The 16,216-nt window shown below is 32.2% G+C and overlaps 1 protein-coding gene across 1 annotated transcript; it reads right to left on the bottom strand.

The window, feature by feature from the left end:
* Positions 1 to 573: 573 nt before the first annotated feature.
* On the bottom strand, positions 574 to 6,585 carry LOC106771173 (putative serine/threonine-protein kinase). Its single transcript, XM_014657097.2, has 6 exons — positions 5,838 to 6,585; positions 4,624 to 4,727; positions 4,329 to 4,539; positions 3,880 to 4,117; positions 2,629 to 2,779; positions 574 to 1,195 (listed from the first exon to the last, which is right to left on the bottom strand). The coding sequence occupies exons 1-6, from the start codon at positions 5,911 to 5,913 to the stop codon at positions 836 to 838; spliced, it is 1,140 nt and encodes a 379-aa protein (XP_014512583.1). The 5' UTR covers positions 5,914 to 6,585; the 3' UTR covers positions 574 to 835.
* Positions 6,586 to 16,216: the final 9,631 nt, after the last annotated feature.

Here is a 16,216-nt window from a genome sequence, read left to right as displayed (position 1 = left end):
TTATTTTATTATTTCAACATGATGTTTTAATTATTTATTATTACTATTGAAATAAACAACACAAATATTTTATTGATATTTACAGTACAATTTATTATATATAAATATTGATACGATCTTTAATTTATTTGGATCAACGTTTTCTCTTTCTTGATATTTATACTTTCTGCACCATTCATAAAACAAAACGCACACTTCCACAGTCTTTTCTTCCCTTTTCCCCGTCTCGTCCATTTCGTCGCCTAAAATAAATATAAAATAAACATATTTTCTCGAGAGTGAATAAAGAATTATAAATATGAGACCGTTGGTGTGAGTGGACAAAGAACACAACACATTCACACGTTTATTAGAAAGGTGACTCAGACATGTTTGTTTGAACGAAGTTTTTATGAACTTTATAAAAATAAAATGAAATAAAGTTCTTATATATAAAAATTAATTTGTATATAATTATTTATAAAAATTCTATCATATAATCTCCAATTTTTTTTGTTTTTTCTGTTATTTCTAATGAAGAAATCCATCCATACAATTTTTTAAACCCTGGGAATATACTAAAGACGATTGACAAGAAAAACATCGACTATATGAAAAACCCTATATCTTTGAGGATTGACAAGAAACAAGACTATTATCACACTACTAACAGCAGAAAGAAAAAAAAAATAGCAAAGTAAAATAAGTATAAAGCATACACATAGGTATACATGCTGATGAAATAAGGCCAATTCTCCAACGATCATATATTTCCTTTGGAAACACATTGATCTTATTCCTAAAACTACAATGCTAAATATTATCACATTCCACTATTATGTACGTAACACCATCATCATCGTGGAAGCATCTCTGTCACAATATCTGTACCACTGAAGTGAGCTGAAGCTGCTTCATGTGGATTTCCAGTTTTTCTGGGCTTGATTGCCTGAGATGACGTCTCATTCAAAGAACCACCCCTTTTTCCAGTGCTGTGCCATCTGTATATTCCAGGCTCGGTCAAAGCCTTCTCATTAAGATGAACTTCTTTGGAAAGCATTTCCAATACTTGTTTCATGCTTGGTCTATGCTGAGCAGCTGATTGGGTGCAAAATAGAGCCACCACAAGGAACCGATACACCTCACTCTCATCATACTCACTTATTTCTGAATCAACAAGGTCTAGAAGCCTGTTTTCTTCTTTCAGCTTCCAAGCCTGCATGCATGAATGATGAGTCAGGAGAAATCAATATATACTTCTGCTCTTTCTTATGATCAATAATATTAAAAAGGGATGCATCAGTTTTATTTTATTTTTTGAGTTATGTTCATTAGTTCCGTCTGGGGAATTTACTGAATGAAATTTAGTCCTATGAAAAGGGAGGGAGAGTGAGAAAGATTCTGGAGGAAGTTGTTAAGAGAGATCTCATGATAAATAATTTCTCTCAAAATCTGATCTTTAAGTGAGATGAATGGTGTTTCACAATCCATATAACCAACCTCATTAAGTGGGAAAAGACTTTTGTTGTTTTCATTGTTGTGCATTTTGCTTTCTTTGGCTACACAAGATACTGGCAATGTTTTTCCATGTTTAATATCACACTGCGAGGAATTCAAGTATACAGTTGAAAATCTCGCATTGGGTAGACATGACAGGGATGAACAACATATAAAGAGAAAGTTTCTCAAATCCATTGCCTTGAAATTTTGGGTTGGAGGTGACGTAAAACCCAACATCATTTCAACTTCACAATAGGCTAGGAAAACGAGATGTTATAGTAAAGCTACTACATTCAACTTCTGATGATTTAGTGTTAGGTCAAGAATCCCCACTTTACTTATCCATTCTAAGCAATGATAAAACAAAATGTTGGAGATGGGTAGGTGATAGTCTAACAGTATGGATATGAAACAAGGAAAGCTACATACTACTAAGAATTTTATAAATTAAAGGGTAGGGAAATCTCAACCTTGTCCCTTAAAATCCCCTAAAACAATGTTGTTTTGAGGGAAAAGTTAGGTTTTCCACAAAGCCTCTCTCTAGGTCCAGTTCACAAACTGTGTAGCATCTCATGGCTGCTCTAAATTGCTACCTTTTGCTATTGATAACTATGCTGTTAGGCTGAAATTTCTATCTTGTGTTCTAAATTGTAGGTCAGTAAGTAACCAATGTGTTGAGTGTGTGAGCTGGTATACTTTAATTAGGCAGAAGAGGCCAAAACTCAAAGAATACTTGCTTCTGAGTAGTGAGTAGTGGGAATCTCACCTCTTGTTGGGGGACTGGACGCAAGTTCCAACCTGGCAAAACCAGTATAAAACCAGCTGCACAAGCTCCTTCTCTTTATCTTCTTTATTTTAATTGATATTGCTAAGCCTCTGATTTTCTGGGTTTATCAATTACCTGTCTGCTAAAAGTTTTATCAGCACTAAATTCTTAGTCAAGTTTCAGTTTTAAGTCTGTTATACAAGATAACGTTTTGAAGGGCTTGATTAAACCACCTTTTCAAGCATCCTACTGGTATTTATGACTTTATTTATCTTTATGTGCTCCTATATATCTTGAAATTAAAGAAGCCAAGATAAGATCCTAGCATGCATTGTATCAAATCAACATTAATCATACTCGAGAATAAAAAAATATATATATACCCATTCCACCAAAACCAAATAGTCCTCATCAAATGCAGCTATGCTACTACTTTTCCCACTGATTACTTCAAGCATGAGAATCCCAAAACTGTAAACGTCTGCCTTCTTTGTAAGTTGTCCCAGAAGTGCATATTCTGGTGCAAGATATCCCCTGCAACAGAAAAGGTAAATTTGGTTTAATATCATGGCCAAGTTTCTTATAAAGAATTATAAAAAATGTAACTAAACTGATAAAACGAGGGAGATAAAGATACAATATCTTAAGTTTCCATGTTGCAAAGATTCTACTTTAGCCCAATAAACATAAGAAATTACAGACAGTTACTTCTAGTTTTGCATAGAACAGCTTAGTTTTTGGTTTAAACCTCCTTTCCCTGTCCATTCTTTTTGCTATCCTACAGTCAAACATAACATCTCAAGCACAGATTCTTATTGCTAAATAAATTATAGAAATCACATGAGTTTTTCTGTAATGTTTCTAAAATTTATCTGAATTAATGTTACAATAATAGAGAAATCATCAGTGTATATCAAGATTATGAAACAACCGTATGCTCAAATCTGAAGCATATTACTATTTTAGCAAGACTGAAGTCTAGAGTGATTCATGATGTGACATGGATGAGAAACAAAAGTGCTTAGTTAATACTTAATAGAATACTGACAGATTGATAAACTAGCCGAACATTATTCTGAGCACAAAAATCACACTCATTATAAATACAATTGCTGTCCCAGACATAGTCTATTATAGAGAATATTCCATGTTCACAAATTCAAAATAATAATACACCAATTCCACACTACACCCTACCACCCACATTTTCAAAGTAAAACTGCTCCTAACTTTCTACCCAAAACTGCCAACAAGACAGTTATTAATATTATTAAACATGTTATGATAATACACAATCCCTAATAACTCTTCTACTCATAAATGCAACCATGACAGTTATTTAACTTCATTGAAATCCACTTTTAGACAATGACAGTCAAAGTCAATGTGCTCCAAACTCAGTTCCCATTGTTAATCTCGGTTCAATAGTATTCATATTGTCTACAAAGATTCATAAGAAATTATATAAGTTAAGAATGCTGATAACTTTTTCCTTCAAAAATCTGTGTCTGGAGATTAACATTGGAGTTCAAATGACTGCAGAAAGGCTGAAATTACGTACAAGCAATTACTAATAGGAAAAATCTGGCACGAGTTAGATAAATGGAAACATTAACAGATATATATGTGCTTACACAGTTCCTGCAACTCGAGTACTAACATGGGTGACATTGTCAGGAAAAAGTTTTGCAAGACCAAAGTCCCCAATTTTCGGATTAAAATTCCCATCCAACAATATGTTACTGGCCTTGATATCCCTATGAACAATGTTCGGTTGAGCCTCTTCGTGAAGAAAACGTAGACCAGAAGCTGTGCCACGACAAATAGCAGCCCTCTTTGGCCAATCCAGAGCAACATATTTACTTTTTGAACCTGTAAAAATGTTCTCCTTGCATTAGCATAAACCAATTCATATATAAACCCTCGATTAGTTTATTTAAGCAGTATCGTACAGCATGGAAACAATCAAACCCTTAATTCCTCATAACCCAACCATACAGAGAAGCCACTAAAAGCTTTCAAACTAATCAAACTCATAAAAGAATCATATCCAAATATAGATTTAAATTGTACTAGTATTTACCAAGCAAAGAGCTTGCAAGGCTATTGTTCTCCATGAACTCATAAACCAGTATTCGATTACTACCCTCAATACAGCAGCCAATCAGTTCCACAAGATTTGGATGTCGTATATTTGATATCAAATCAATTTCTGTCATAAATTCATGAACCCCTTGTTTAGACTCAACAGAAAGAGACTTGATAGCAACCCGAGTACCATCCCTTAAAACTCCCTGCAAATATTAATGACAACCAGCAGGTAAGCATTAGAACAAACAAAAAGAAGGAAAATCAAAACTGATAATCATGACTCTCACCTTGTGGACAACTCCATAACCTCCTCCACCAATTTTGCTCGATGGGTGAAAATCGTTTGTTGCTGATCTCAATGAGTTATAGCTAAACTTTTTAGTTGCAACAGCTGTTGGATCACAAACATAAACTTAGATAAAGCACAGGATTCAAAATTTTAAAAAAGACAGTACAAAGAAATCACGAATGCAAATTTGGGAAAGTATGTCCAAGTCAAGGTGCCTCACGTCACGTGAAACAGAGATATATGCATATTTTGCTTATATGATTTGCAATAACTTCTACTCTTTGAGGGAATTAAAAGAATACAGGTACATTACATAAACAAAAAAGAATGTAACCACACGATTGCTAGGAGCCTACACATCTTCAGTAGTAGAATTTCAATATTACTTCTAACCATTTTAAGTAAAATACTTCCCATAAAGTTAGGCTCGGGGATACTAAAGTGGTTTAAGAGAGATAAATGATAATTCTTCTGGTAGACCTCTTGTTTGACCTGCAATTAATAATTTTCAGCAATAGATAGATCCTGGCGTGTTATAAACATAGAATCTGCAAGTGACCATGTTTGCCATTTTGACTGCAGGGGTGTGAGAACTAAAGAAATTAACTGTATCAATAATTATGCCACCAAATGACATCCTAAAACTTGGTTTATTTTTTTTTATTTTTTTATTTTTTTAATTTAACACTATTTGCAAGCGCAATAATAATAATTCAAAACATCATTAACCTGGACTTAAGCCTTTTCTTTCTTGAGGAATTAAATAAAACTATCCGGTCAGTACATCAAAATCAATTTTGAAAGCATAAGGTAATTACTATCAACATTCCTCCAATCCTCCACCTAGCCACAGTTCACACAAGAACCTGCTACAATTTTATATAACGTTGTCTTCATGTTCTCGATTTTGGAAATTGACAGACAGAAAAAAAGAAAAACTCTTTCCACGAAAATGCAGTCTCTGCATTAAGAAATCATCCCTTCATTCCCACCAATAAATAGGCAATTGCAACCTTCGTAAGAACACATATGTAGCCCTTTCAGCAGGAAATATATAGAAAGGTGAAAGTGAGAGAAGGATGACCAGCAGGCATGAATCATGACAATTACAAACTCAACAACCTATTCAATTTGACACAAACAATTGACCCATGCTGCAATTTGTTATAGGCAATTATTATCAGAATTCAAAGCTATAATCCTTTTTAGTACCGTGTTCATGTGGCTGGTCCGCAGGATCATCCCTCCTTCCAAAACAATTCAAAGCACCGAAACAATTACAAAACATGGCTATGCCCCAGCTCCAGTCTCCTAGGCTCCCATTAAACCTTCAAACAACATTTGTCCCTCAAATTTATCTCACACACCATTGAAACAAGTTGCAAACTTGAATACAAAGCAGGGGTAAAGACTTCACAGCATGATTTGAATCACTGTTAGACCCAAAATGCTACCCTGAATTTTCCAACTGATGGGGGCTTAAAAGGGTTGAAAAGTTGAGGTTTTTAGTCTCACAAAGAGAAAGGTAAAGCGTTTATAGTTTATTAGAGGCAGTAGTATTACCGGGTTGGAAGGAACGTGTGAATCCATAAATGCTTAGGAAATGGAAAATGAATAAAGGGTCAAGGAAGCTATCAACGGCAAGGAGCGACAACAAAGATCTAAAGAAGTAGGGGTTAAACTATGAAAGAGACATGTAACTGTCCAATTTTTTTTCCTTGCTTTCTTATTTTTTTTTTCCTATTGATATATTTCCTTGACAAAATGAACCATAATGGATTATAAAATCACTAAGATTACGAAGACAAGAAATGACTAAGTCAGAATTCAGAGAAAAGAAGAAAATGAGAGAAAGACAAAAAAAAATCAGTGAGAAAACATAAAGACTGCGTTTCTTACTTTCTTTCATACAGAGAGACAGTGATGGTTGAAAACTTATTTGATTTGCTAATAAATGTAAAAAAAGTTGGTGGGACCATATGCCTAACATCCACCATATGAAACTATGCGTTTTGCATGATAGCACAGATGACTCGTGTTTCAAATTTTCCCTTGCTTCAATTGTAAAAGTATTTGGGTTGATGTATTTGTTAATTTTGGATTTATTCACAAACACTACTTTTATTATGTATATACGTTCCTTCTAGCTATCGTCATTGATCAAACACATAACATTTACACCATAGTTCTAACCCGTGACAAAGGTTTCCAATAGGGTTGTTTGACAATAGTGAAGAATACCTTAGAATTCTTGCTTCTAGCTATTTGAGTCTTTGTTCTCCCTTATCACACTGCAGCTGCAACGAGCCTTCTTGTTCTTCCACACGTTAACAAGTTCTGTGGTTACTGGAACTCATGCGGCAAGGGCCTAGTGAAGGTAAACGAGTCTAGTCTAAGTGAGAAGGGGACAGTAGATAATAGTGTTGGATGGAAGATTAAGGTATTCTATGAATGGTGTTAATTGGTATGAAGGACGGTGTGTCCATGGAGTAAGGAAGGCTTCCATGTTAATAGGACAAGAAAGTCCAAAGGGCGTGAAGTAGGAAATATGGTATATAGACTTCTTAAATGGTTTTAAGTCAAAGACTAATATGACACATACTCAAGGTATAAAGTAAAATCAAAGTAAGCCAAACAAGAAATTTAACTTTTATACTAAGGTGACCTTGGTGCAAGATGTACGCAGAGTCTAAAGACGTTTCACTATTGAAATGACAGAAAAACTCTAAAAATGGAAGTTTAAATAGAATTTGAAAAACTTTTCACAATTCATGTTAGACGTTATTTGCAAGGTTTAAATGGTCTGAAAACAGTGTTTATCACTTACAGATTTTTTAAAGCTTTTAGAAATACACTAAGATGATAATAAAGATGAAAACTCGTTTTTATATTGGTTTCTTTCAATTGAGCTATGTCTAACTCTTCTTTAAGCACTCTTAAAGAGTTTCATTAAGTTTTAATCATACAATTCGTTCTTATTTTTGGTAACTTTTCTCAAATAGGCTCCTTAGTTATTTTTTGTCTTAATTGGATTTTTAATTATGAAAAATTGATGCAATTGGAGATCTGCAGTTAAATTGGTTAAACGACATTAAATATCAATTGATGAAACATAGTGCCATGGTTTAAACATTAAAAATTAGTAAAATATAATTAAAATCAAATTGGAAATTTTTTGAGTAAATTTGCATTTCCTGAAATTAGGATTCACTGTTCTATCATCCAAATTGGGGATTGATTGAGTGAAATTGAGGATTGATTGAGCAAAATTACTAGTTTCTTATTTTTTGCAGGTGGTTCCCATGACGACTTGATTTGGAAACTCATGGTGACTTCAGTGATTCTGCGTTTTGGGTTGATTTGATGAAGATTCTCTAGTTGTTGTTTAGCAAGAGAAGATGGAGGATGAGACTCGTGAATTGTTCGTTAATTTGTGGTTAAACGAACCTGGGTTTGTTTTTACAAGTGTGGAGGTGTGAGATGCGGGCAAACTCACATTTTTTGTGAGGAAGACGTTGGAGGCGCATTGGTTCTCCTTGTGGTTGTTGGTTTGGGTATTGTGGAGAAGCAAGGCTGCCTTCACCATTCACAGTGTTTTTGCGAATCTAGTGGCTAACGATGGCACAAGGACGCGAGGTGGTGGTTATTTAGGTGATTGCCATCGTTAACGGAGGATTTCGTGATGGTTCCTGCGGTGGCTGACTTCTTTGATGGTGGCTAGGGTTTTTTGTGGCTGAGGTGGTTTGGTTCTGGGTGAGGGAAAAAGAGAAGAAAGGTGAAGGAGTGGCCTTCGTGAAAATGTTAATCATGGGGAAGGCATGAGCTGTTGTGGACGAGGGTGAAGAGCAAAACTTTACGCTTTTTAGTTCTAGATGAAAGAAGAAGAAATTTTTAATTTTTTGTTTCAAAAATAAAAAAATCCACCTAATTAACAATCTTATTTTGCCATGTCCTCTCAATAAGCCATGTGAGCGTGCCACGTCAACGAAGTTTTAACACTGTTTAGTCAATTTAATGGCAGGGATCCAATTGTATCAATTTTTCACAATTAGGAACCCATTTGAGAAGGATCTATTTGAGAAAAATCACCAAAAATAAGAACTAACTGTATGATTAAACCATTTCACTAACTTTAAAAAGTTACAATGAGTTTCACCTCTCCTAGTTTTACAATGAGTTTCACCACTCCTTTAAACAACCAAGTGTTTTAAATCAATTTTGATTATCCAAAAACAATAAAGTGGTTTTCAAACAAGTACAGATAAAAAGACTTTTTACAAGAATTTTTCTCAAAGGCTAGATGATGCAATAATAAGAGAGTTTTTGAATTGTAAGAATATGTGTAGTTGTTTCTTGTGTTCTCTTCTTCATGCGGTCTTCTCTATATAGGCAACTTTGAGAAAGATCCATTACTCTAAAGCATTGAATTTGATATAGGTGTTGTAGTCTTTTGTATAAGGTTAGATGCTACTTTGTTTGTGCTGAATAACTGTGTTGTTATACGGATTGGTCAGAAAGAAGACATTGATGAAACATTCCTATAATGTTTTGTATCTCTTAACGTTCTTTTGAATCGACGCAAAAATTTTGAATAAAGCATTGTCCTTTATGGATCTGCACAAATAAAAAGAAAGAACACAATATACAAAAAAAAAAAAAATACTATTCATACATTTGGGTTTAAAACATTAGACGTTTATTATAACGTGTAGCATAGTCCTTGTACTATAGCGTTGGTGCTAGTCTGCTTATCAAATCGTTTAGAGTAATCTTTATTTTTTGCATTTAGGATAGCGTCTAGACATAGATATCATTTAGTGCATTATCCTAGATGATCATTTTCATAGACATTATTTACTTAGAAGCTTTTGTTAAATTTCAAAATAATGGGTTTCTAGACGATTTGTTCTTAACATCTATTTGATTATGGTTATAATTAAGAGATGGAAGAACATCCAAGGCTCCTCTACGACAATTAATTAGTTCGAATTACACAATTAAAGCTTAGAATAAATACAACTTAAATAGAATAAAATCATACAAATTGCAAAAAATTAAAAGCTCCTTCAAGTTCTTCTTTTCTTTTTGGCTTTAGCTCACAAGTTTTTACTCTCTTGCACTTCCTCTTGTTGATTTCACCAAAGAGGAGTCTCCTTCAAGGCTAGATACTCCACTTTCTAGGATTCTACCTTAGGAAAGTTAGCACACCTCCAAATAGGAAACTATACCATATATGATAACCAAACTAAAAGAGGCCAAGAAAGTAAATCAAGAAAAACACAAAATTAAGGATGCTAAACTCAAATGAGAAAAAGCCAAGAAATTAAAGGTATAGAATAAGGTAAGTACTCAAAAGAAATACCTAAAGAAAGACACTAGAATGAATTACAAAAACCAAAATAAGACTAGAATTGAATGTTTGCTTCTTGTTCCATCAAGGTCGTGAGCTATTGATGCATAAAGTCACTGAATAAGCATCAAACTGAGACATTCATGTGCATAATTTTCCAAATTTGAAACTTCAAGATTCAAAGCACATAAAACATCACAAAATGCAAGTGATAGTAGTGATTCTAGTGCACTCTTCTTGTTAATTCCTTTTGCTCTTTTTCTTTTACTCTTTTCTTCTTCTCCTTTTGTTCTTTTTTGTTTTTGTAATTTTGCAACACATTTAAACTCTTTTACACTAGCTCAAATATAAAAAAAAAATGAATCATTACCGCACCAATTTCAACATCCAAAGCACTTAAAACAAAGTAGTGAAAACAAGAAGGTAGACAATGGATGAAACTTAATGGAATCAAAATATAGAACAAGAAAATCAAATAAACATAATAGAATTTTGATTCTAAGAACTTGCTAAGAACTAATTAACAAGTAGGAACTCAAGTTCACAAATTTGAAAGAACTCAAAAAGGATAATAACAAATGATAGAATGATTAAGTGATTAAGCAAGCTCAAGGAAGATTTCCACTAAGCATTAAGATAATCAAGGTAATCTAGATGTGAAGGTGCATTTCCAAGGCTCAAAAGGAGAAGATTTTTTCAATTAAAGCAATTAAAATTCAGAACACCACAAACCATATAGTATGCACATATCACCAAAACAAGAAGACAACATGTTTAGCAAAATTCAAACAGCTAAATAATGGAATTTATGATATGCAATGATTAACATGACTTATAAACATAGAATATGCACCTCAAAATAAAAATGACTCAAAGATAAAGCAATTGAATCGAACAAAAAGAAGAAGTACATAAGTAAAATGAAAAAGCAATTGGTCAAACTCAAAAGAACACCTAGTAGCACACATGGATGGTTCAATATGAACAAGTGAATTTTAACCAAACAAGAAAAAAAGGAACACAAATCAATCGATAAAAACACATTAAGACATGAAGAAGATGTAAACAATACAAAAATTGAAAAAAAAAATTGAAGGATGACTTATCTCTTGAAGCAAAACAATAAGCTACTAAGGCTCTATATACCAAATGATGGTCTTCCACCAAGCTTGCTAGCATCCATGTTGGAAGATGATGAAGACATGATGATGAGTGGTGTAGAAGCTAAGAGAATAAGATTATTTTGGTTTGGTTTAAATGAGGTTTCCTAGAGAGGTTAAGCCAACTCTAAGAAAAGAAAGTTAGAGTAGTCTAGAAAGGATTCTACTCTATAAGGTGAGCTTAAACAAGAGAGTTGTGGACATAAGTGGGAAGCATTTCTTTACTCAAATTCAAGTTAAATTTACAAAAGGTAAAGGCATTTATTTATAGGCCAAGAAAACCTAAAGTGGTCTCAAAAAAGGAGAGCCAAAACTATTCTAGAAAATTTGAATTTTCGAGCAAAATATGAGCATGCTTACGGTGTGACTTGCCACCTAAACAAACACATGTTCCACACTCTTATGTGCACAAGGAAAGATTTGTAAGGCCAGTTTGCACTCCTCTAGATTTAAAAAACCCTAATTTTAGGCGTAGACACCTTGGCCAAAAGCTAGACCCATCTCTTTCTAGGCCCAAACTAGACTACTAGGCCCAAGGCAAAACTATGGCCCAAATATAAGGCCTAGATAAAAATCCTACTATATTAGGCCCATAATACACAACCCAAAATATTAATACTCTAATATTTACAAAAGAATCCTATATTAGGTTTTTACATCTTCTTTAGCCGAGATGAACATCAACTTAGACCTACTCAGCTCAAGTGCACCCCAATCTTCTTGGATCCTTCTTGCCATTGCTCTAGTGGTTGGTCCCTTGGTTAGGGGTTTGCCATCAAGTAGCATGTGAAAGCTTGTTGTACAAATTATAGTAAACGTCTTGGTGCTAGAAGTTTTTTGCTCAGTAGAGCAACATAGCTTATGTATGGGGTTTCATTATCCATACGCTTTTGGGATGTGTGAAAGGTAAGATGGAGATTCATCATGATATGGTAAATGAAAACTTATTTTAGTTTAGTAACATAATCCATCAATGTTGCCTCATGAAGGTTATATTGTTGCATATTTATTGTATTATGCAAAAGGTCTTTGTAGATGATCTTTTAGTATACATTTTTGGTAGTGAAATTCCTTCTGTATGAAACAGGTGCTACAACACCATCAAATTTCTACATGTTGTCTAACCATTATGGTTATAATTCTTCTTTGGGGAGCAGTGCATGGTGTCATCACTAATGGCTTTGATAACAGTTACATCACGTCCAAACATCTTAGATTGAATATCGGTCTTCCTCAAAATCATGGCATTAGGCTAAAGCATGTGGATGAGTTTTATGTAGATGGTTGGTGGTTGGTGAAGAACTACATAATGTCAAGATGTTCTAGTACATGAGAGAAGCCAAGTTTCTCTTACCTTAACTTCAGTATTGGTAAAGAGCTTTATGATAAATTGGATATATTACACTTCCTTCTTATTAGAGTGTTTATCATGGCAATGTTCTCAAGAATTATGAAGGATAAAGTCAGTCAAATTGTTCATTTTGGTAAGTTTGTTGGCCCATAAGAAAAAGGAATGATGTGTGCATGATTTTTTTATTATTCCATTTAATTTTGTAATTTTAAATTTTATTATGTGTGTGTTTTTTTATTATTCCATTTAATTTTGTATTTTTAAATTTTATTGTTTGTGTTTTTTTATTATTCCATTTAATTTTTTATTTTTAAATTTTATTGTGTGTATTTTTTATTCCATTAATTTTGTATAAAGAGAGTGTGTGCATGCGTCCGTGTGTTTGTATGTATGCGTGTGTACATGTATGTATGTTTGCGTTTGCGTGCGTATAGTTTTACTACTTAAAGAATTAGGAGTAAAAATATCTTAACTAACTTAAGAGTATTTAGAATACTTACATAAACTAAAATGCATATGAGCATATAAGATAAAAAAAAAATTTAGAATCTATAATATTCGAAACTTTTATAATAATTGAAATTTTCTTTTATAATTATAGTTATTTTTAAAGTTCATTCATTTTATAATTAATCATTGTTATCTTGATATTTAATATACCAAACTTAATGTTTATATGCAATATTTGTGAACAATATTTTTATTAATTCAAGTAAGTATTAGTATAAGTCCTTCTTAATGTCATTATGTAGTGATTTTTTTTTTTTTACATGTAATTTGTCTCTTTCATATATTTACTATATTCCTAATCCTATTTTGAATTTTGTCATTGTTGGCTAATTATATAATTTAGTTGCCGAATTATGATTTCTTTCATTTGTTGTTATGTGTAGGATCCTCACATAAGAAAAGTTGAGGATAAGGAGACTTTATATATTGGATGAGGTGAAGGTTTCAATTATTGCAACCTTCATTATTTATTTATAATATTTTTATTTGAAGTGTACATTGTCTAACTTTTGTTTATGACATTTTCACCATTGACTTGTTTATTTCTATAAGTTATAAACTACTAGTTTATATTAGTTTGTAAACTTGATAAAGTTTGTAAACTTGATAAATTTACTCCCTTACCATTTTAACAAGGGTGTTTCTATCTCTCAGGCACCTTTTGACCTTGTTCGTTCTAATTTATAGGGTCCATCACTAGTTCTACCAAAGACGGATCCTACTATTATGTCTACTTGTTATTATTGATTTTATCTATGAAATATTGTTCTAATTTTTTTAATGTATATCTTATATTTTATAATATGCTTAAAAATCAACATAATGTTTTGTTTAAAAATTTTCAATATAATTTGAGTTATGAGTACAATTTTAGTAAATTTTTTGAATTACTTGCTACTAATGATACCCTTCATTAGGCTTTTTATGTTGATATTCCTCAACGAAATGGAGTTGTTGGAAGGAAACATCAAATATCGCCACATTCTTGAACCTATTCATTCTTTTATATCATATGCTTTAGCTCGCAATGAATTTTAGGATAAAGTTTTTCTTATTGTTATTCATGATATTAATTGAACTTCAACTTCTAATATCTTAGGTATGACTCCTTTTCAAAACTTGTTAGATTGTGTTCTTGACTACTCTTTTACAAAAGTTTTTTTTTTTTGTTTTACTTGTTTTAATATTAAATTGTCCTCTAGTCCTGCAATATGTGTTTTTCTTGATTATGGGATGGTACCAACCACAAACTCTATGTTTCTTATTATTTCCTTCGACATATCACATTCTATTTACTTTCTTTTGACGTCCAAAACCTTATAACATCTAATCTGATTTATATTAATCTTTTTTCTTCTCCAAAATGATGTGATGTTGAAAATAATATCAAAATTGAGAATGGCAAGAATGATAAAGGTACTAATTGCTCGGGATGTGCCTATAACTTTTCTAACTCCTTTTATGATTGTTGATCCTTAACCTCCTCAATATCATCTATGTGTTTGTAAGTCCACCAAATCACCAAATTTTATTTATTCTTTTTATTCTTCTTCATTTGTTTCCTTTAACTACAATTCTTAGTTTGTTTGAAATTTCTTCCTATCAAGAAGTTATCCTTAATCCATTTTGGCAACAAGGTATACAAGAAGAACTTTTTGCTTTATATAAGACAACAAGTCATTGGCTCTCAGTGAGTCTACAAGATTAAAACAAAGTTGTATTGATATGTTGGTGTTATAAAGCTCATTTAAGTGATAAAGTATTATCTCAAGAATATCGTTTAAATTACACAAAATCCTTTGCTTAATTGCTAAGATGATTACAATCTATACTCTTATCAATGTTTCCTTTATTTATCAACGAGATATTTTTTAAATGTATGTTAAAAATGTTTCTTTAAATGGTGATTTAAGAGAGGAGGCCTACATGATACCTCCTCCAAGTGTGTTTCATAATCCAAGGGAGAGATGTAACACCTTGAAATATGCTTCTCGTGCTTGGTTGGAGAAGTTATCCATAGTTATTGTATCTCTTGAATTTTATTCTAGTGATTATAACTTACTTTATTTATTAATACTACTTCTAATGATTTTATTATTCTTTATTTATATGTTGATGACATGATAATCACTAAAAATAATGTGGACGGGATTGTATAGTTAAAGTTGTTGTTGACAAAATAGTTTGAAATGAAGGATTTGGATTATCTTCGTGATTTCTTATGGACTAAAGATTCATATTCTCCTAGAAGTTATTTTCTCTCTCAATCTAATTGTATTACTATCATTATAACACATGATGATATTTTTATACTCACACATCTAACAACCCTATTGATGTTAATGTGAAATATACCTCTTATATATGAGTTCATCAATCTAATCACATAATGTATCTTAGTATATCTCTACATTACTCGTCCTCATATTACTTACTTTGTACAAGTTGAGTTAGTTTTTTGTTTCTCTTACTATAATGCATTGTCATTTGTTCTCGTTATTGTTAGATATTATGGTACTCAATTATAGTTTTCTCTTTTTCCTCGTCATCTTCTTTGGAGTTGTACATTTATTATGATGCTAATTAGGTTCGTGACAAGTTTGCTAAAGGTTTCTGTATTTTTCTAGGATGCTCTCTTATATCTTAGAAAAGCAAGAAACAAGATATTATTTCTCATTCCTTTATTGAAGTTGAATATCGTGTCATGACACTAATCACTCTTTAGGTATTTTGGTTGCATTGGTTTCTTTTTTACATGAGTGTTTTTATTTTTGGACCAATTCTTATGTATTGTGTCAATAAAATGTTATTCAAGTTACTCATAACTCAATTTTCATAAGCACTTAAAACATATTGAAATTTATTTAAGCATTTTCATTTTTTTACAGATAAACTATCAAAGTTTTGTGCTAATACATCATGCATTTGAATGAATGTTAAATAATATTATATATGTATGTTCTTACAAAGCCAACTAACCCTACTCTTCTTTAGTATGTAGAATAACATCTTTCACTTGTGTTATGATTATGACACATACCTTTCTTGGTTCAAATAATATGTTTAGTGACCTTGGGTTTGGGTACTTTTGATCACATAATTTGATGGGAGTAATAAATATTGTATTTAGATCACCAACTAACACGGATTTTCTTATTTCCTAATTTTTAGGCTTGACTATTGCTTCCCACATCATATCACATATCAAATTTTCCTTGTC

Source organism: Vigna radiata, chromosome 8 (assembly GCF_000741045.1).
Source record: "Vigna radiata var. radiata cultivar VC1973A chromosome 8, Vradiata_ver6, whole genome shotgun sequence".
Classification (NCBI taxonomy): Eukaryota; Viridiplantae; Streptophyta; class Magnoliopsida; order Fabales; family Fabaceae; genus Vigna; species Vigna radiata.
This window is presented reverse-complemented; position numbering and strand designations above follow the sequence as displayed.